The 23,047-nt window shown below is 37.1% G+C and overlaps 1 protein-coding gene across 1 annotated transcript in view; it reads right to left on the bottom strand.

The window, feature by feature from the left end:
* LOC111055300 overlaps positions 1–23,047 on the bottom strand; it is a 151,400-nt gene that overhangs the window by 55,658 nt on the left and 72,695 nt on the right. The window contains exons 4-7 of the mRNA XM_039435740.1: positions 20,440–20,569; positions 18,358–18,553; positions 9,288–9,333; positions 466–606 (exon numbers count right to left, since the gene is read on the bottom strand). Coding sequence (XP_039291674.1) covers positions 466–606; positions 9,288–9,333; positions 18,358–18,553; positions 20,440–20,569 — 513 coding nt within the window. The remainder of the gene's footprint in view (positions 1–465; positions 607–9,287; positions 9,334–18,357; positions 18,554–20,439; positions 20,570–23,047) is intronic.

The following is a 23,047-nucleotide window of genomic DNA, read 5'->3' as shown; positions in this document are numbered from 1 at the left end:
AATCGATTCTGCTTCTGCCCGTTACGAAAACACAGCTTTAGTGCGCGTCTAGCGTATTTGAAGAATATTTGTACAAAGTTTCAAGTCTCTAGGCCAATAAGTTTGGGCTGTAGTGTGACTTTACTTCAAAATTTTCGAAAAATGCCCTCTCCTTAACCCCCCTTGTGCTTCTGATCGGATTTTTTCTGCATAGATCTAATTTTTTCTCGTAGCTGAACAAGAAAGTTCTTCATAACTTTGCTGTGCAATGAGCGGTTGAAAAGTACAGAATTTTTTGTTGGGCTCCAGCTCCCTCAGGGGGGCAAATTTCTGAAAATCCTTTCTTAGTGGATGTTCTGAGGCTACCATAAACAATTGTGCAAAATTTTAAGTTTTTAGGCTCAGTAGTTTAGGCTGTGGTGTGAGTTCAGTCTGTGGGGGCTTAGCCTTTTATAGATATAGAAGATTACTGAAAACCCAACTTACTTGGCTCTGGATTGTCGTCTCTTGAACACTCCACTTGCTTCAGTCGATGCTTTTCTTTTGTAAATAATTCTCCCAGATGAACCAGAACCATCTGACACTGTTACTCTTCCTCCAGCTTTAACCAATTCTATAAAATCACCTCTGCAAAAGAAAAATATGAGAGCAATTAGTTATGCAGGAGATTCACTCATCTTCTTCTCATTATACAGAGTGTCCCACGAAAGGTGTGACAGCCGAGGATCAAGATTCCACATAAAATTTGTAACAATTGACTGAAAATTTCTGACTGGAATAAATAGTAACATTTATTCATATCAATATTTCGACATTTTATAAGACAAGATTATATCAATTTCCTATTACTATAACGACAATATCTGGAAAACTTATTTTTCTTTCCAATCATATCCTTCGAATTAGATTCTGATTGACAGTTTTCCAGTTATTCACGTTTTTGAAGAATATTGAGAAATTGATGTATCTCGGAAGCTAAGGTTAATATAAGAAAATTTAACTGGTCATTTTTTTTTGTCAATGTAGAATCTATGGTCACCAGCAGTTGCAACTTTCTTGTGACGTGACATTATATGGAGCTGTAGAGAACAATCAATGTAAGCTTTCAGTTTACTTTGTATTCTTCCTCAGGGCTACTTCTGAATATAAATAAAAATAGAAATTCAAGTACCCTATTAAAATTATTTCGTCACGACAAGTTTCAGCTACACAATGCCATTATCAGGCGATTGGGAAATGAATACTAATGCAAGCTTCTTATCTTACAAACATATAATCGAAAATAAGAAGCTTACAATAGTATATATTCAATGTAATATTGTTTTTTTCCAATCACTTGATAATGGCATAGTATAGCAGAAACTTGTCATGACAAAATAATTTTAATGGGGTACTTGAATTTCTATTTTTATTCATATTCAGAAGTCTGAATAGCTCAGAAGGGTGAAAAGTCTGAACAGAATGGTGAAAAGTCTGGGAATAGCTTACTATCTCATACACAATAGTTATTTGTATATCTAGAGTGAAAAGTACTGTTTTTTTCTCCCTGAGGGAAAAGTTTGAAGCCCGAAGTGAAGCCGAGGGCAACAATTTTCCTGAGTGAGAAAAAACATTTTTCCTACAGTTACCTTGATAAGTGAGCATTTCTGCACTGATTGCAGGCCGCAAAGAATCACTTTTCCACTCTAGTGCGCCAAGTATTACTTTGCATACTCCAGATTTGCATCATGACAACGCAGAATAGTTAGTTGGTTATATGGAGCACCAGTGCAGGAAAATCAAAATCAAGTTGGTAACACTGACTGTGGTATAGTGGGGTCCACGTTATAATGGCAGTGGAGAACGGCGTTGCCCTGCCATTTTGTGCCTTGATTATAGTCATTTCAATGCTTACATAAGATAAACCCCCTTCAAGCAGTCAAATAAATTTTCAATTGAATTACTGATCATTATGATTTAATTATTATTATTAAATTTTAAATGAATTGAGGTTTTTATTAATAATAAAATTACACTGAAAAACATGTAATGGATTTCAGGGAGTTTTACCCATAATTACCCACTTTTGGTAATGGTAACCATTGGAGAAATGTAATGTGAAATACATGTGCAAAGTTCGTTTGCTGCATTGAGGAGACTATTGTTCTGCACTCGCCTACGGCTCGTGCATAAACGTTTCTTTTGGTGCAACAAACTGTCACTTTGTGCACTAGTTGCACAAATTACTATTCCACTCATGATAGACACAACATTTTTTCCCACCCACATTTCTATTAAATCTTCAAATAAAATAATTTCCAAAAACGTATGTGACCAAACAATGTGTATGTTCTGTGTACAGTAAATTGTTCCAGTTCCAATCATAAATTGTTCCATCACGTGACTAGTGCAAAATGTTCCCATGGAACGCCATTTCAAAATTGTTGGTTCAAGCTTTTGGCACGCACATATAGAGTTGATTTACACTAGAATGTGTCGTTTACTAGCTGCGTGAATGAAGAAAGGCTGTTTTACAAATCTACCGTCTATAAAAGTGTAAATTTCTTTTATTCCATTACTCTCAAATTTTCTATCGAGAAAAATTCATTCAATGAATGGTTATCAAACATCATATTGTTGGTTATGTATTCTATGCTATGGTAAACTAACTATCAGCGCATGCGCAGAGAAGCAAGCAGACTACAATGATTGACCAATGAGAGCTCAGATAGTTGGAACTGTACCAGGTCGGACAATTTACCGCACTTCGACTGTGGGGCAGAAAGTTGGAGCTGGAACAGGATTCTGGAACATAATCTGTCAAAATTCCTCCCATGGTACATGGAACTTTTTACTTGTAAATTGTGAATCGGACAATTTACCACATTCGATGTACACAGGACGGGCCCATTGTGTTACAACATAATCTAAAAAGTAAACAGAAACAGCAGGGTTGTGATCACAGTTCTCCGCTGACAGCGCTATCTGTCAGCAAAAGTTTCAACAACAATGGCCGCCACAACTTCAGCTATGATGAAGTTCCCGTTACAAATTTGTTTGGTTAATGAGGAATATTCGTTGGCTGGTATTTTTAATAGCATGGAATAAAAAAAAAAACTTTTCACATTTTTTTCAGTATAGTGATATGAAGTTTGTAATAGTTTTAGCATACAAACATGAATTTCATATATTGATAAAATATCTGGCTGAGGTATTGAATTTAGCTGGTTCAATGACTACTCTATTTGCTTCTTCATCTGAGCTCAGACTTTCTAACCTTAGACCATTTATAGAATAGACACGCTGGGAAGTCTAGCCTCTGAAGCCAACATTTACTGCCATATCGCCCTATTGTGACATCAGCATTGGAAAGAGAACTTTTCTGCAGAGTTTGTTTACATTGTTTCCCATAGCTGATTGTGTCTATTTCAGATTGAAGTTAATTATTATTTATGAAAATGGTGAACTCCTGCTGGAATAGAAATAGAAAACAATGTAAACAAACTTTACAGAAGTTTTCTATCCGATGCTGACGTCATGATTGGGCGATATGGTAGTAGATGTTGGCTTCATCAACTTTCAGTATGAATATTCTATAACAGGTCTAAGCTTCTAACCTATAAGAATGTAAGTTTTTAAAATAGAGATGCTTCCCATGTTATTCAAATGGAGTCACTTTTCCTCCCTAGGGTGTTTTTCTGTTCTTTACTACCGAGAGCAAAAAAGAGACACATAAGTATTATGTTTCAGGAAGTAGAGTAGTTACTTTAGACAGTAGGTGGAGGAAAAGGTAAGTTGACGGTGTGTGTGATTGGGGATCCTACTAAAATTGAAAATACTACTTCACTAGGACTTTTAAAATCTGGTCCGTCATCTTGGATCCGCAATATTGAAAGCAACTTTGTTTTTTTAAATAGGAAGGTGGTCATGCAATACGAGGGTTTGAAGTCAAAGAATCGAATCTACAAAATTGGCATTTCTCAGGAATTGAGATAGTATGGGTCTGACTTACAAAAACAAGTTATTACAAAATTCTGAAGAATCATAAACAGCAAACAACTGTGATAATCTCCTCAATTGATTGTTAGGGAATGTTTGTTCAAAATTAATTGATGAAGTTTACATTTTCTACCATATTATTTCCTTTTTAAATATTATAATTATGACATACAACTCTTTGACTCTTGCATACCGGTACTATCACTTCCATTCTAAGGAACAGTGACATAAGCTAACTACCATCGAACAAAACTTCTCTGTACACGTATTATAATCATATTTCCTGTTCATTCAAATTCTTTATGGGCAATATATGCATCAAAATTGTGATGAACCATTGTCAAACTCCAATAGACTATATTTTCTTAAATAAAAATTAGGATCTGTAAAATAGTAAGGGCTTTACCTGTTTTTTTTCTTTCCCTCCATCAATAAGATTTATAATAGATTGTATGTTTGTGATTGATCATATTATATGATACATGATTTCGATACAGACAGAGTACCAAAAGAAAAGGAATGATAACGACTTCGGTTTTCAGTAAGTCAAAAGTGAGAACTGCCTGATGTTCGTTCAATTACAAGTTACGGATTTCATAGATCAATACACCAGTTCATGAGCGAGTACTTCAACCCTGGGGGTCACTAGTTATACACCTCTCATAATTGAACAACACAAATAACCACGATATGCATTTCCTAGACAGGGGTGCCCAGCCCCCCCAAGGGCAATGGCGCATGCCCCCCCTAATCCAAGTGTAATGCCCCCCCAAAGTATCCCAATTCCCAACCCTTTAGTTTTTAACATTAGTCAGTGCTCAGTGTATGACAATAGAATTCACATCTTACATTCTAATCTTCCAAAGGACATTATTCACCTTTGTTCTTGTGGGGAATTCTTTCTGTTTTCATAATATTATGAAAATATACACCATCGTTTCTTATCTCTTTTAAAATAGAAATAAAGTATCTTCTTGATATTATTTTTGAGACTAGCAGTGCACCCGTTCTTGTTCAGGAGGACTAAAAAGTACTACATTACATCAGGAAAACTACATGACAAATATTTTAATAGGATATTAAAAGATAAGTAAGGAAGGCTTTGCTTTTTAAATGTGAAGGTTGTTTATAAGAAGTTGAATAATAATATCATTGATATTCTTTTATTGCAAAAGAATATTGCATAGCAATTTTGGTGAACATTCATACAAATTTGGAACGATTTTATTCATACAATATATAATGTCGGCAAGTTTAGGTATTCTAAATCCTATACTATTAAACGAGCAATTTCTGTTTAGATGTTTTGATGTTTAAATGTTTATATGTTTGTATTTCACCGGATCTCGAAAACGGCTCTAACGATTCTCACAAAATTCAGAAAATAGTAGTCTAGGTTGATCATATAAAAATCCGATTGCACTAGTTCTCATCCCTGGGGAAACTCGCTGAAGGACATTAAAAGAATTTATTCATCCTTGGAAAAACAGCTGATAATTTCAACGTCTGTTGATGATGGAAGTGAGTGAGCGAGTGCATGTGTGTGAGACTGAGACAAAATTATGACTCAGCTGTTGAACTTTTGTACCTAACTCAATCAGGTACTTAGTGGCAGTTGTACAAAAGCCGGTTAAATTTTAATCCTGATTAATTCCAGTAGAACCAATCAGATAAGCTATCTTTTTGAGATGGTCCTCTGTGATTTGGTTCACGTGAAATTAATCAAGATTAAAATTTAACATGCTTTTGTGAGAGAAATTTTTGCATTCCTCTGCGAATTAATCTCAATCCACTGTGATTAGATAGAACCATTCTGTATGAACTATGAATATTTATTATAATTTCTTCTCTCATAATAATTTTTATATGCTTTCGTAGTTTTGTAGGTACTCCAGAGCGGAGCTAGCTGCCCCGATATTTTTCATAAATTGGAACAGGTTGTCACTGATGTTGTGTTGTTGGTAGTATTTACTTTTTAACATTACAGGAGTAAATAACACAAGTCAAACAAAATGTATCTTTAAATGGTTTGATTTTTGGAATGAAGATATCATCTGAACAAATACATTTTGTAAATAATTCTATCTATTAATACCAAATATCGGGGCACCGAGCTTTGCTCGTTATTCATTCATTGATAAACAGAACTCAATTCTTTGAAATCATTGGGAAAGGACTAACAGGCACATCCCAAAACTGTTCCTTCCCCGAATTTTGATTTATACACTATGAAATTTATAGTTAGAATATTTAATATTCCAAAAAGTAGGTTTTGTTTCATACACTTGAATTCAAGTGAAATTTTCAGTCCAAATATTCGAAAACATAAAAGTTCTAATTTAGATTGTTCACATACCAAATTGAATAACAAAATAACACTCACTAATCACTTAGAACTGTAAAATAATGATTAACTTTGAATATAATGATATATACCATCTCATGTCAACAAATCAGATTACTGTATTCTGATCGAGTCAATTAAAATTTCTAGATTTATCGCGAGATACGATAAGCTAATTGATTACACAGCTGATCTCCCACACAGGCACACGCATCTTCTGTTATCGACAGACGACGAAATCATCATCTGTTTCTCCAGGGATGAATAATTATCCTTTTCATGTCCTTCAGGGAGTTTTCTCAGGGATGAGACCTAGTGCAATCGAATTTTGATATTATAAACCTACCATATTCCGAATTTCGTGAAAATCGTTAGAGCCGTTTCCGAGATCCGTTGAACATAAATACGGTAACCATATAACGAGATAGCCAGATAAAAAATAGAAAAAATAAAAAGATATACAGAAATTGCTCGCTTAATATAATAGGATAACAACTTATTGTCCAGTCAAATGATCGTTTTTCAGGAAACAGCCCCGAAAGAATTTTTTTCGATGGTTCTATCTGTATTTTGGGGCGCTAAATTCTAATCTGAAATTTGCTGATACGCCAGAGGGCGACTTCACCCCCAAAATTTTGGACTTTTTTAAGTTTTCCATTTAATCTCGAGAACCTTGAATTTATCGAGAAAAAACATTCTCTTATAATATTAAAGATAATAAAATTTCCAATGAATTGACTGGTCGCGCCGGACTACTCTTTGGATTTTTTATCTGAAGTGTTCCACAAGATACAAAACTTTGAATGTGCGAGAAATTTGTGATACTTCCCCCATTTTCACAGTCTCGCATATGCAACGTTGCGTATCTTGTGGAACACTTCAGATAAAAAATCCAAAAAGTAGTCGAGGTTGTGATGAATTTTCTCCTCTTTTCACTTCCATGAATGATACTTCTGTTTTCAATACCGTTAAAAAGTTACAGCCAATTGAATGATGATCTTTATTTTCTCATTTTTCTTGCGATTTTACTGTTATTGAACATTCTGTCACTAAAATGAGTACAATACATTATAGAAACTTGCGATTGGTCTCAAATGAGAGAAAATTTCATGTTTTATAAGCTAAGTTGTCTTAAATTGATCTTGCATCACTGTTTATATCGAAAAACTGTCGAGACTGTGAAAATGAGAAAAATATCGAAAATTTCTTGATTTTTTTAATCAAAATTATCTTACTTCACGATTATATTTTTACAAAAATCATTCACCTCACATAAAAGAGGAGATTCTTTTCTTCAAATCAAGACCAAGTATCATTTTGAGTTACCAAGACACACAGTTTTGAATATAGAAATCGGTCATATTTCTATGCATTGAAATATGGGCTAAAATACACTAAAGGAGGAATTTCCTATTTTTTTAACAAATTTTAGTGAGATGATACATGATTTTCAACCGCCTTGACGAGCTGATATGAACGAGCTGTAGTACGAGGAGATGTGATCATTCAGTCAAAAGTAATAAGTGCTTAAAGTTTTGATTCTGGACGTATCCTTATGTGTGTCCCCCACTAGGAATTACTGAAATCTAACGAGTGATTCTCATAGAACATAACCCTCGTAAGGTGATTTCAGCCGAAATATGTTTCTTTTTTGTTAGGAAGGCCATGAAAAAATATTATAATGAAAATTTGAATTTTGGCTGTAGGACATGATTTTCTATTTTTGGGTGTATTCCCCCTCCCACCACTACTAAATTCAAAAATAGGTACCTCAGGAATTCTGTTCAGAATTAATATTGCTAATTCACGTGATGTGTGGCTTTCTATCATTACTAGAAAAAATCCTAGTTGTATAGGGTAGAAGTGGTAGGTTTGCATAATTTTGAAAACTCCTTGAAAATACCCCTTTTTTGAAAACTTACAGCTCCAGAACCAAAAATCGTAGAGTCCTGCACGACCACTCAATTTATTGGAAATTTTATTATCTTCAATATTTTAGAGAATGCTTTTTCTCGAAAAGTTAAAGGTTCTCAAGATTAAATGAAAAACTTGAAAAAAGTCCGAAATTTTGGGGTTTTTTTGGAGTTTTGGGGGTGAAGCCGCCCTCTGGCGTGTCAGAAAATTTCAGATTAGAATTCAGCGCTCCAAAATACATATAGAACCGTCGATAAAAATTCTTTCGGGCTGTTTCCAGAAAAACGACCATTTGACTGGACTATTGTAAAAAACAGAAAAAATTAATTACAATAATTACATGATTACTGTGTGGTTAATAGGGTGTAAATTTGAAAGATTAAAATTGGCTTCATTTGATATTTTTCACAAATTTTTGACAAAAGAAGTTTTTTCTTTTGTCAAATTCACTAGAGTTTGCGATGTTGTTTATAATTGCATTTTCATTTCAGAGACATTAATATCATCATGAAACGCCTTCGAAATTAAAATAATTATTAGATTAAAATGTACATTTCAATTCAACTTATCATTGTGCTTTTGAGAGAATTAGGTTGCAACAGCAAGGAAACTCAAACACAGGACCATTAAAAATTAAAATTTAGCACAGGGAATCGTGGATTCCCATAATAGTGGATGTTGAAGTTATAATTTATTTTTGTCGAAGATTTACCTTCAAACTCATATAGGCTTAAAATTACTAAAATTCCTGCATAGGCTACAACATATTATCAATTGTATTTCTCATGCTTTATATTGAGTTACACTTTGCAAAATATAACATTGTAAAGGTGGGAAAAAGTATTAAAATTAAGTACATTAGGACATCTCTATTTAATACCTTGATTTTTTAGCCATGATTCAAAATGTTGACATAAAATGTAAAAAAAATTGTGCCCCCCCCCCCGAAAATGTTGATGGCGCAAATTGCGCCATGCCCCCACTGGTGGGCACCCCTGTTCCTAGATCACCTTTACTTACTTGGCCTAAAATGGTTGAAACCTTGAGACAAGGTTTTCTATGTGTAACTTACGTGTTTTCTCCTGCCATAAGCAACTGCGGATCTCTGAAAGAACCATCTGTAAAAATAAGAGAGAACTCGATTATCCGGGCCAAGGTAGTGTTCATGCTTATTGACCGAGCGCAGTGAGGTCTATGTTTTAACTTGAATTTTCTTTTGTCTGTATGTAGGCCTATGTATTGTCACAAAGTAAAATTGTGATGGAAAAATATTGCTAAAGAATTAATAATATCATTGGAAGACGCTCGGCTATCAGCAAAGCTAGCTGACCGTGGAGATAAGGAGGGTATTGATGGTGCATCATCTTCCGCTCATCGAGAGGATTCTTACCGCCTCTGGTGGCGTCGCATCTCCATCCCCTCTACTTAGGGAGAATATATAAACGCCGGACGAGCCCCAGACCACAGCATTCCGCTCCCAACCTTCCTGCTCCTTGTACAGCGGCCTGTTGGCTGCCGTACATCCCTGACCTCTTGTCCTTGTATAGCAGCCCATTGACTGCTGTACTTCCCGGAATTCCTGTCCTGGTACAGCAGCCCGTTGGCTGCCATACGTCCCTCTCCTCTCATCCTCCCAGGGCACAGTGGCCCTTTGGCTGCCATCCCTATCATTCCATTCTCCCAGGGCACAGCGGCCGTTGGCTGCCGTCCCTATCCTTCCATTCTCCTAGGGCACAGTGGCCCGTTGGCTACCGTCCCTATCCTTCCATTCTCTCAGGGCACAGCAAGCCCGTTGGCTGCCGTCCCTATCCTCCCGTTCTCCCAGGGCACAGCGGCCCGTTGGCTGCCGTCCCTATCCTTCCATCCTCCCAGGGCACAGCGGCCCGTTGGCTGCCGTCTCTATCCTTCCATTCTCCTAGGGCACAGCGGCCCATTGGCTGCCGTCCCTATCCTTCCATCTTTCCAGGGCACCTCGAAAAGGTGTCATCAGAGTAGAGAGCGACCTTCACGCCGTCAGAAGCACCAGGAGGTGCTGTCCACGCCAGCTAAGGTACAAAGAAGGAAGAAGAGGAACTTTGCCTCCTTTCCCCGCCCACATTACGACTGAGCTAAGTCATCCAGGAGCAACACCTGGGTATCAATCACCCACCTCTGAAGCTACTCAGGGTGTACGTGATAGTTATGTCATGCATTCACGGCCAAACGCGTTGATAGAATTCCATGAGTTTTGGCAGGAATATTTCCTCCCAACTGCACGTCTAGGTTTTGAAATTTTTCATTTTAAGGATAATATGAAAGGGAAAGGAATTTCCTCCATACTCCAATATCACTATATAAATATCATCTACTCTGAAGATAGGATTAATCAGACTACAGAATTTTTCACCATAAATCAGCTGTAGAGTGAATTGCATGCAAATAATATCTCAATGTAACTTGATAGAAAATCAGCTGTCATGTGGATCATTCATTGGACAGGATTCAAGGATTAAAAAACGGAAATAAACTGGCTTTGGAAAACAGAAAAAAGACTTCAGACTATTTACATGGGATGTGCGTACCCTGTTCAGAGACAGAGCACTGCAGCAGCCAGTGGTGCAATTCCCTCAAACTCCTAGGGGGGGGGGGGGGGGGCAAAAACCAAGAGGTATGAGGGGGGAAGGAATATGCCCAAAGGATAGAGAGTCCTGGGTTTCCCCACAAATGTTACATTCAAAGATGTTATTATATGCTTCATTCTTTCCAGTTTTTACAAATGTGGTTGAAGTATCAATACAAGCATATAGGCCTACATTATTAGTTAATCATGAAGCATTTATTAGAAATATAGGCCTACAGAGAGGCCCCAAAGTAGGAATACACTGAAACAGATTTCTTAAAAATCATGGTGAAAGCTAAATTTTTCTTTTACAATGACAATTTCAACAATTCCATTTGAGATCATATTCTTATTGGAAAATAACTTCAAAGCTGAAGTAGCATTAAGCTGTTCCCATAATTCTCACCAACTCTGTACATACATTATTGATAGTCCGATGTGCCTTTTCTTTTCTTTTCCTTTTACTGTGATATCTTGCAACTTGTTAATTCTCACGTTGAATTTCATGCAATGACTCACTTATTGTGCCCTTATCAATGATTGTACCCATTCCATATTCAAGCTTCAACTATACCACAAAGAAAAATATATTCTTTTTTACTCTGTACCCATACTTTCAAGGCAATTTTGCTACATTGTTGATACTGTAGAATGAATTATACTACTGCTGTTTGGAAAAAGTATTGAATCAGTATGAGATTCTAATGATTTGTGTGGATAGACCCGCTGTTTTCATTATACATCTGATCCTTGGAGGGGCCTAGACCCCCCCTGCAACCCCTAAATGGTGCCCTTGGCGGCAGCTTACAGACACATTAACAGCCTACAGAGCAGACACAGCTGCAATCCAAGAAGTAAAATGAACAGGGGACGGTGTTATACACAAAAGAAACGCGGACCTCTACTACAGCTGCCACAAGACTAAACACTGTTCCGGTGTGGGCTTTCTAGTTATGAAGCATATCAGGCAGTTAGTGATTGATTTCAAGGCAATGAATGGACGAATCGTAGTGTTACGAGTTACAGGAAGGGTTTTCAATCTATCAATAATCAACTGTCATGCACCTACCAAAGAAAGGCCTGATGAAGAGAAGGATACATTCTACGGAGATCTTGAGAGAGCATATAGTGCATGCCCAAAACATGACATTAAAGTTCTAATGCGACATATGAATGCTAAAATAGGATGGGAAGAAATTCACAAACAGCAAGCGGTTTGGACCATTAACCTATTTAATTAATGAGTCTTTCAGTCAAGGTCATTTCCCTGCAGTTTTCAAGCATTCAAAGATTATTCCGGTTTTCAAAGGGGGTGACAGATGTAGTGAAGAAAATTATCGTCCTGTAGCACTTATACCTACCCTGTCAAAGATTCTTGAGAGGATTGTTCATTCCAGGTTGCTATTTCATCTGAATTGTCACAACTTTTTGTCAGGTCAGCAATTTGGATTCAGGCCAAAACGAAGCTTCACAGATGCCATTCTATCTTTTTTAAGCTCTATCATCGATCAACTTGAGCATCGAGAACCAGCCATAGGATTGTTTTGTGATTTATCAAAAGCCTTTGATAGAGTTAATCATGGAACACTCTTACTCAAGCTTGAAATGTGTGGTGTACATGGTTTATCACTTTCATGGTTCAACTCATATCTTGAGGACCGGTCTCAGTTTGTTGAGGTGCAGGGAATCAAATCAAAAACCTACAAGGTCAGCTCAGGGGTACCCCAAGGGTCAATATTGGGCCCTCTACTTTTTCTCATTCATATGAATGACCTGGAATTCGAATAACCGCTTTGCAAGGCTCTGTTTTATGCAGAGTGAATAGAGCAGTATTATCTATTAATGATTGGCTATCTGGAAATAGTCTATCTTTAAATGTGGTCAAAACTGAATTTCTCCAGTTTCTGACAAAAAATAAGTCACCCTTTCCAATATCCATATCTGTAAATGGTAGGCACATTAGTGAATCGGCTACGTCTAAATTTCTCGGAGTTACTATTGATAAGCATTTCTCTTGGATTCCTCACATCACTAAAGTGTGCAGTAAACTTAGTAAAGTGTGCTTCTCACTGAGAATATTGAAGTCACTGTTAAATAAAGAATATTTAATTACTGTTTATCATGGCTGTTTTACATCGGTGATGACTTATGCAATGAAAGCTTGGGGGTTCTCATCATATTCCAATGAAGTTTTCAAGATACAAAAGCATGCTATCCGAATTATAGAAGGCCTTCCAGTATATCATACATGTAGAGGGACTTTTAGCAGACTTGGCATTATGACATTTCATGTTCTTCTCGTTTATCGGTCTGTTATGTATATAAGAAGGAATGGTGATCGTTTTACAACTGTAGGAGCTAGTCACAATTATTCTACAAGACATGGTACCAATTTGCTACTTCCTCAACATCGTCTTGCCTTGTCTGAAGGGGATATAAATGTCACTGGTATTGAAATTTATAATAAGTTACCAGATAGCTTGAAGTCGATTTATAATGATGCTTTGTTAAAAAAACCTTGAAAAGTTTGTTGTAGGAGGAGAGTTTCACTCGTTGAATGAGTTTTTGTCTGGCTGACTTTTTCTGACCTTTTATCATGTTAACTAAATACAAAAAACATGTTACCTATGTGTATATATTTGTACTTATGACGACTGAGATATACAGACTTTTCTTGTTATTGTATTTATGCAGAAAATGAAGAATTTGAATTTGAATTTGAACAACTTTGTGCAGAGCGAAGATTGGTAAACTGTTGAGTGAGCCGGGGGAAGTTCTGCGAAGATGGAAGGAGCACTTTGAAGAACTGTACCATCCTGCAATTCCACTGGAAAGGCCAAATGAAGAGGTAACTATCAACACCGACCGGGCAGAACAACCCCCTCCATCGGTGCGGGAGGTCCAATTAGCATTGGAGAAGTTAAAAAAGGAGTGGAAAAAAGGCACCAGGAGAAGATGGAATCTCAGCAGATCACCATGCTGGTGATAACCTTGCTGAGCAACAGCAAAAAGTAATTCATAAGGTGTGCGTGACAGAGCAGATGCCTGAGGACTGGACAGTAGGACTTATCTGCCCAATACATAAAAAAGGGGACCAAATGGAATGTAAGAATTATAGGGGCATAACCCTTCTGAACTCTGGGTACAAAGTATTTTCAAACATTCTATCTGCTAGGCTCAAACCGTGAGCAGAAAGGTGTGTAGGGAAGTATCAGACAGTACTCCGCTCTGGATGCTCTACGATAGATCAAATATTCTCGCTGCAACAGATTCTAGAGAAGGCTCATGAATATAAAACAGGAACCTCCACCACTTCTTGGATTTTAAGGCGGTCTATGACAGTATCCTGAGAGTAAGGCTTTTCGAAGCAATGGAGGAATTCCAATTCTCAAGGAAGCTCATCAACCTTACAAAAGCATCCTTGTCTAAAGTTGTATGCCGGGTGGAGTTACAAAACCATCTGTCGGAACCTTCTAGATGGAGGCAGGCTGAGACAAGGAGATGCTCTTTCATGTTTGTTATTGAATATAGCTTTAGAAAAAGTCATTCGTGAGTCAAAAGTCAACACTGAAGGGAATATATTCCAAAAATCAACTCAAATTCTCTCGTACACAGGCGACATTGATATAATTGAAAGATCGTTGAATGATATGAAGGAAGCCTTTAAAAATATTGAAAATGCAGCCTTTCAAATGGGCCTCTGCATAAATGAAAACAAAACAAAGTTCATGGTCACATCAACAAACCACAACATCGGGGAGAGGCTTCAGATAGATGATAACTGTTTCAAGGTTCAAGGTGATTTTGTATACCTGGGCTTCCTTGTCAATGGTGAACATTGAACAACAAAGGAGGTGGGAAGAAGAATTCTCCTGTCCAGCAGATGCTTCTATGGTCTCTCCAAGTAAATAAAAAACAAAGTGCTGGGTAGAGCCACAAAGTTTGAAATATATCGCTCGCCAATCCTGCCAGTACTCATGTATGGCAGTGAAACATGGACACTGTCCAAAAAAGACGAGAGTCAACTCAAAGTTTTTGAGAGGAGGGTACTGCGAAGCATCTGTGGTGGAATAAAAGTGGGTGAGACCTGGCGGAGGAGGAAGAATGAGGGGCTCTACAAAGTATATAATGAACCTGATGTGGTTGAAATGATCAAAATATTGGTGGACAGCGATGGGCTGGCCACTTTATTGGGGCAGATGAGACATACCCACCAGCAGAGGAGACTGATGCTGTGTACATGCTGGGAGGGAGGCGAAGACCAGGAAGGCCTGTTGGTGGGCGCTGGATGGACGCTGTTGACAGGGATGCACAAGTGATTGGAGCCAGAGGTTGGAAAGCGAAGACGGAAGACAGAGACGAATGGAGGCGAATACTGGAGGAGGCCAAGACCAGTAGCAGGTTGAAGCGCCACGGATGATTGCACTAGGTCTCGCCCTTGAGAAAACTCGCTGAACGACATTGAAAGGATAGTTCATCCTTGGCTGAACCAGCTGTGGATAGTAAAAAAGTGAGTGAGCAAGTGAGTATGTGAAAAATCAAAATATCGCATCCCCGAAATTCATAACATGACATATAGCCAGCTGTGAAATCAGAATACGATTATTTCAGACAATAATTGTGTTCTCTTTATACTTATAATATTCTTATCTCACTGACTCACTGATCATGATTTCTGGAAAACTACTGGACGGATTGCAACAAAACTTGAAATAAAGCTTCCTTATAAGTCATAGGTGCCCACTAAGGAATCTTTTGACGATTTTTCAACTCAAAGGGTGGTTTTCGAGGGTTTAAAGTTTGTCTTTTAGCATGTTTAAATATTCTTCTTCTCCCAATCTCTTAATTATAATTGAAATGTCCATAACATATGTTAATATAGAAGTATGATCTAGAGAGAGTACCTCTTCGAAACAGTTGTTAACTGGTAGCCAAATTAATAATTCTGTCAGTTTGGCATTGAGTTGAGTTAACTTTGTTAGGTTGGCACCAAGTTAAAGATTAAAATGCATTTATCGCGGGAAAATTGATTGGGCACTGTTACTTCAGTCAGAGCTATTCCTGAGAATATTATATTATTATCTATTTTTCAATCACTTGATAATGACATTATTTATAGCCGAAACATGTCGTGTTGAATAATTTTAAAAAAGGTAATCAGATTTATAAATATTGAAATATAAATATAAGAATAAATATTTCTATTTCTATTCCTGGGAGTATAGATAATTTTTATGTTTCATAAAACAAACTTTTATGACAGGAGTTCTATCAATTGATCCTATTCTATCAAGACTAATTTTGTTTGTCTATCTGACAAATCGTGTGAACAGCTTGAACAATTCAAATAGAATTTTAATTAAACAGTATGATGAATGGAGGGTATTTTTGAAACTTCAGAAGTGTCCGTTGTGGAGTCTGTGTGCAAAGAATGAGGAATTTCGGCCAGAATTTTACTTGAACAGAAAAACATCTAAACATATGAACAGAAATTGCTCGTTTAATAGTATAGGATGTAGGCTACCTACGGGAAGGAAAATTGTGTGAGTGCACCACCACATCAGATTTTTTCTATGCATTGGACTCCAGAGCGAAGCTCTGTCCCCTGATGTCTCTAATTGTGATGTCTCACAAGTATAAAAGTATAAAATTGAACCTAACCCTCTTTCTCTCACCCTTTCTGACTCAAAAGTGTATCATGATTTTCGGACGAGAACAGTGAGCAACAATGTTCACTGTCATGAATTATCAGTCTGACGAAGAAAAGCTAGGCGTGTATCTGGATATTTATCTAGCTCTCCAGATATCTAGGCTATATATTTATTGTAACGGCGCATTTTGGAATGACCAAATTCACAATAGAATCAATTTTTTTGAATGAAAGCACGAGATTAATCGCTTTGGATAGTCATGCCACATAGCAACCTTGTAAGGCAAAAATTTCCTTTCCATATAATCCTCATCTGGCTATACTATAAGATCAAAGCAAATTGAACTCAGCTGTTAGCAAGCGGGACATTTTCGAATTTTGCTGATTTTCCGGGGCAGTCTGCGTTTGCCTGTCGGCTGGACCGGTGAATGACTTCTCAATTTCTCATCACACTGTGTGTTCTTTTGGTCGATAGTCAAAAAATGAATTAAAGAAAAGGTGAGTGTGCCAGTGAATTATCTGATTGTGGTGTTGATTCAAAGAACAAAATATGGTGAGTGAAAAAAAACATTTTTTCAATTGCATGCTTCATTCTGAGAAAAATAGCCATCCCTGATCCTCATTATTTTTTAATGCTGTCTTACGTTTCAATCCAAAGCTATCCTAGTTCCCAATTACCTTTATATCCCATCTATTTTCCATCTATTTTTTCAGATTTTGCTCCAACCTCATCAAATTTGAATATTCATTTAATTTTTGTTTGGTTGAAATATACCCAACTTTAAATTACTGTCACGTGCTCAAAGTTCAAGCTATCGGGTCCAATCAAATCAAAATATTAGTAATTCATAAATAAATAGATGACAGAGGATATATATTGGTCTACTGATTTTGAAAATATATGTTTGTCATCTAGAGTTGTCCTGAATCACCAGAGACATCACCATTACATTTTTATCTTCAAGTATAGTGAAACCACCATACATAATAATATGAAGGCCTGAGTTTGAAAACCAGACAAGTGCCACAGACTAAATTGTTGGGGAATCAAGAAAAACTGCCTATCACAAAAAATTCCGAAAAAATGTAACGTTTCATTCTTTAATTACAAAATCTACTCTATTTTATTACGTTTTCTATCACTATAACCTTTTTTAAACTTTTAATTAATCAACAAGGGGGCTTCAAAGTTGTTGGAGATATCTCATTTTCCAACTCATCATATTTTTCGTCAGGATTTTGGAAGATTAACGCATGATTTGAACATTTTGAACTTTTAAATACAAAAGAAATAGACATTATCCATATTAATCATAGGGTAGACCTATGATTCATCATATTCCGATGCTGAGTTGTCTACATTATTAGAAATAGGCCTACCATCTACTCTAGTTAGATTTTCGTAGAATCAATGGTAGTTTTCTGGCACAAGCACTGCTTTGAAATATTTCATGTAATTGCATTTATGCATTTTTGAAGGGATTGCTCCATCTCAGAGTGGATTTGAATTTCTTTCAGATTTCTTTTCAAAAATTCTTGATGATTATGGATTATTCTATAGTATGCTCAATCCTATCTTCAGAGTAGATGATATTTATATAGTAAAATCAGACTATGGAGGAAATTCCTTTTCCTTTCATATTATCCGTAAAATGCAAAATTTGGAAAAAAACCTTGTGTATACATAGACAGGCAGATGAGAAAGGAATATTCCTGCCAAATCTCATAGAATTCTATCAATACGTTTGGCCGTGAATGCGTCACATGCAGACAGACCAAAGAAAATCCGAGTTAAAAAAAAAACAAGGACCTCACTGCTTTTGGTCAATCATTGACAAAATAGTTGTGATTATGAATCAAATAAAGTTGATGAAATTAGTTGTAATAGCTCACCATACATTTTTTTTACGAAACTAGTATCAGTATATTTTATCTCTCTGATAACAGCTCTGTACATTTGTTGTTCTTCACGTCGTAATCGTGGAATGGGAATTTTGTGAATGAATGTTCCATCTGGGAATTTGACTTCACCAATAATTTTTCTTGTCAGATGCTCGGATACCATTCTGTAGAGTTTTATTCTTGATCCCTGGAATGCAAGAGCTCAATTAAAAGAAAATTATTCAATAAAGGAGAAAGTAAAATACAATATCACATGAATGAATCAATACAATTTTAACATTGAATGCCCTAAAGGTATTCCGGTATTGGGCATTAACAATATTTTATAATATATGAATAGAAGAGAATAGGAAATTACACAAACAAGATATTCGAAAATATTCAGGTTGAACATCAAAAGAAAAGAAGTTTGGTTTCCGCATCTCAAGTCTACTATTCAAAGATCCAAGCCAGCTGGTGACATGTCAATAACGCTGGAGACAAACGAAGTCTGCTATCTCTTCATAGTGAATGATTAAATAGAATCAACAATTGCCAACAGTTTGCAATTGAAATAACAACATTTTCTCGAATTTCGAGCTCATTTCAAATTTTAGGAGAAAATGTTACTAAACATCAATTGTAGAGATTTTCATGCTCAATCTTTCCCACGTGGAATTTGATCAAAATCGTTGAAGCCGTTTTCGAGAAAATCGCGAAAAACCCTTTTACCCACATCTTGAATTGCATTAAATCGAAATTGTTCTTGTTGGATCCCTATATTGTAAGGATACACACACACACACACACACACACACACACACACACACACACACACACACACACACACACACACACACACACACACACACCACACACACACACACACACACACACACACCACACACACACACACACACACACACACACACAACACACACACACACACACACACACACACCACACCACACACACACACACACACACACACACACACACACACACACACACACACACACACACACACACACACACACACAATCCAATACTCATAAACCACTTTTATTGATTCAGGGGACCTTGAAACTTATAGAAATTTAGAAATTGGGGTACTTTAATATTTTTCGGAAAGCCAAACTGCCCTCTTTGAAGCGTGGAGAGCCTTAAGCTGCGTACACATATTCGCGCTTCCAACCCGCACCGAGCACGCTCCTCCCTCGTGCCGCCCTCGTACCACCATCGAACCACAGTCGCTCCGCCCACGCACCCATCATGAACGTTACGGAAGATGTTAGATCTTCTCGCGTTCCCCGGTCGATCATCAATCGCTCTGCTGGAGTGACGTTCGGTTGCGGAGCAGAGCGAGAGTCTGTACGCACCTTTAGTGGAAGCGGTCAAAGCTCATATTGGGCTGTAGTGCTGATAAAAAATACTTTCCTTACTTATGGTAATAGGGCAAGGAAAGTAATAAACGAATTGAAACTTGAATCGGGACTTGCGGGGGGGGGGAATTTGAATTCCAATATACCGCTAATAATACCGCTTTGATGCATGAGATCAATTTGAACCTGATCCGATGAAGTATTAATAGTTAGGTAGATTTTTTGGGTCAGATTTGTGAATAAAGGATCGCCATCTTGGAACGGGGATGAATTAAAAAGATTCAAATACATACGTTTCTGCACCCTCTTCCAAAGTACTCACATACCAAGTTTTATTCAAATCGGACCATAACTGCGATTGTAACTGCGGTACAAACAAACAGACAAGCGCCGATTGACTTATTGAAACATAGAATTCGCTTCGTTCATTCAATTATTCATGTCATTTTGAATTATCCTCAGGTTCTCTATCTCTGATTTGAAAGTACAAGACTAGAATACAATAATTCTCATAGTTATCTTAACCATGTCTTTACGTGGAAAATTATCATTTTCATTCTGATTAAAATGTACAAAGAATTTATTAAAGCTGAATGAGACATGGTATATTGGGAATGTCCCAGGTTAAAGCCTCACGTTATTTTAGATTTTGCCTTATACCTCTTTTTACATACTCATTTTGTCATCATTTTATTTCATTCGTGTGTTTTACCTGACTGCATGACCATTTCTCTCGTCTTGTTGTTATAACCAAATCTTTTACATTCCTCCAGTCTTTTCCATTTTTTTCCAAAAATTCTGTTCCATGTTTCGCATCATCGTAATCATTATCCTTCGTACACCTTGAATAGAATTGGCTATGAGTGCATGTGAAGACTAAAGCTAGGTTTACACTATGTAGCAGAGCTATATAGCAGAGCTAGATGTAGCTCAGCTATATAGCTCTGCTACAAGTTCAAAAAGTGACACTGGAGATCTGCTATATAGTCCGGCTATATAGTAGTTTAAAGCCTATTTTCTCAGCTACGTCGTATATAGCAGAGAATGATCTATCCAAAATTTTCGGTAATCATCAAAGAGAATCTGAGCTATATGCAGCTCTGCTACGTGTCAATTTTTGTTTATAGCAGAGCTAGATGTAGCTGCCCTGTCCTTGAAGGAAGGCTGCCGCATCTGTCCACTGCTGTTTGCAGCTGTTTAGTACCTGCTGGGTTTACACCAGATATACTGTACTCATTTGTTGTCAGAGTGCTAGTGGGCTACTGCGCATTGCGAGCATTTATTTCCGATTTATATATTATTGTGCAATGATGGAGTGTGAATTTGACTGGGATAGAGACAAAATTATTCAATATCTTCTTTCTATTCTCTGTGCTGGAAATATCACAGTAGCTGCGGCGGAAGCAGCGGCTGCTGCAAGAGCTACCTTCTTGAGCATCTGGCTGGGAACTGAGCAGTAAATACTGGTTTATTCCAAACTATATGAAGCTCTGCTACAAGTAATGGCAGCACAGAGAAGAAAAAGAAGATAGTGGATAATTTTGTCTCTATTCCAATCAAATTCACACTCCATCATTGCACAATAAAATATAAATCGAAAATAAATGCTCGCAATGCGCAGTAACCTACTAGCATTAGCGACAACAAATAAGTACAGTCATAGCCTACTATGGATAGGGTAAGCCATCTAAAGTAAGCCATGCTACAGTATATCTGGTGTAAACCCAACAATTCAATTCAATTCAATTCAATTTATTTCCATCAAAAAAATACATCAATAAAACATTTACATCAAAATTCAATAAGAAATATTTTCAGGGAATAAATATTCCCCCACATAGACTATTGGTCCGTGTGTGAGGGAAGAATTCCTATCTATAATAACTGTAAATAAAAAATTCTCCAGAATTCTACCTTAATATTATTCTCACTTAACTATTACAATATTGGAAATATGTTATATAAAGAAAAATAAATATAAATTATTAATAGTTTTTTTAATGAACAGAGCATGATGTCGTGGGTTTCTTTTATTAAAGACTTAGTATTATGTTGGAGTACCTATCTCCTAAAGTTTTTAAATTACTTATTTTAATATTCAGAGTGCTGCATCACAGTACTAGTGTTAACAGAGTTTGAATCAGAATCTACATATAGGGCGAGTTTATGAGGGCTTCTGATGAATACCAAGCAACCATGTGACTATCTTCTTTTTGTAGTTAGCAACACTGCATCCCTCAGCCTCTTTTATTGTAATTGGAAGATTGCGATGAAGTAGGTGAGCAATACGAAATGGGTTGTTATCGACCGATGTAAAGGTAGCTCTAGGTGTATAAACCCAAAATTCAGCATATGTCTAGTGGGGTAGTTATGGTTTAGCTGTGTAAAAATTTCTGTTCTGCACGATTTGATAAAAATAAGAAGAGTTTTAATGTAGATTTGTCTTATGTCAAGAACAGGAAATTCGGTGTAGAGTTGTTCAGTAGGAAATTGGATATTTTTATTTAGAATTATTTTGATGAGGGATCTCTGTGTGACAGCTAGTGGATGCAGCGCGGCGGCCGAGACTCCCCCCACGCCAGGACACCATACTGGAGCAACGACTGCACGTAGGCAAAGTAAACCGTCCTACACTGACCCACAGTCAGCATCCCTCCAAGCTGCGAAAAGGCAAAAATGAGTTTTCTGAGCCGGTTTTTAACTCCCTGAATGTGTGGAACCCAGGATAATTTATGATCAATTATTACACCTAAATATTTGTATTGTTCCACACGCTCTATGACATTGCAGCCGCAGTCCACCGACTGCAGGTCACCACAGGAGTGGAGGGCCAGCCATCTCGGAGCAGGGTCACTGTCACTTCTGAAAAATATTGGCAGATGCTTGGTTTTTTCTACATTTAATGTTAAGGTATTCTGCTCCAACCAGCGTTTGATTTTGACCAAGTCTGCCCCCGCCTGTTCGTAAGCTTTGTCCCACGTGCAGCCGGACGACACTACCGCCGCGTCATCAGCGAAAAGGAACAACCTGCCACCCGTGGAAACCTTCTCTAAATTATTGATGTATATCAGGAACAAAAGCGGCCCCAGTGTACTTCCCTGAACCACTCCATAGTCGATTCTAGCCTTTTCACTGTTAATGCCATTTATACTAACGTATTGGATGCGGTTCTCCAGGTAGCTTATGAACCACTCCAACGATTTAACACCTATGTAATGCAATTTTGAAATTAACTTATGTCGATTAGCTAGGTCCAGGAAAGTAACCAGGACACGTCTCCTATCTCCAATCTCCTAAGCTATGTTTTTAGAAAACTCAAA

Source organism: Nilaparvata lugens, chromosome 9, assembly GCF_014356525.2.
Source record: "Nilaparvata lugens isolate BPH chromosome 9, ASM1435652v1, whole genome shotgun sequence".
Classification (NCBI taxonomy): Eukaryota; Metazoa; Arthropoda; class Insecta; order Hemiptera; family Delphacidae; genus Nilaparvata; species Nilaparvata lugens.
Note: the sequence above shows the minus strand (reverse complement) of the source record. Positions and strands in the feature narration are given on the sequence as shown.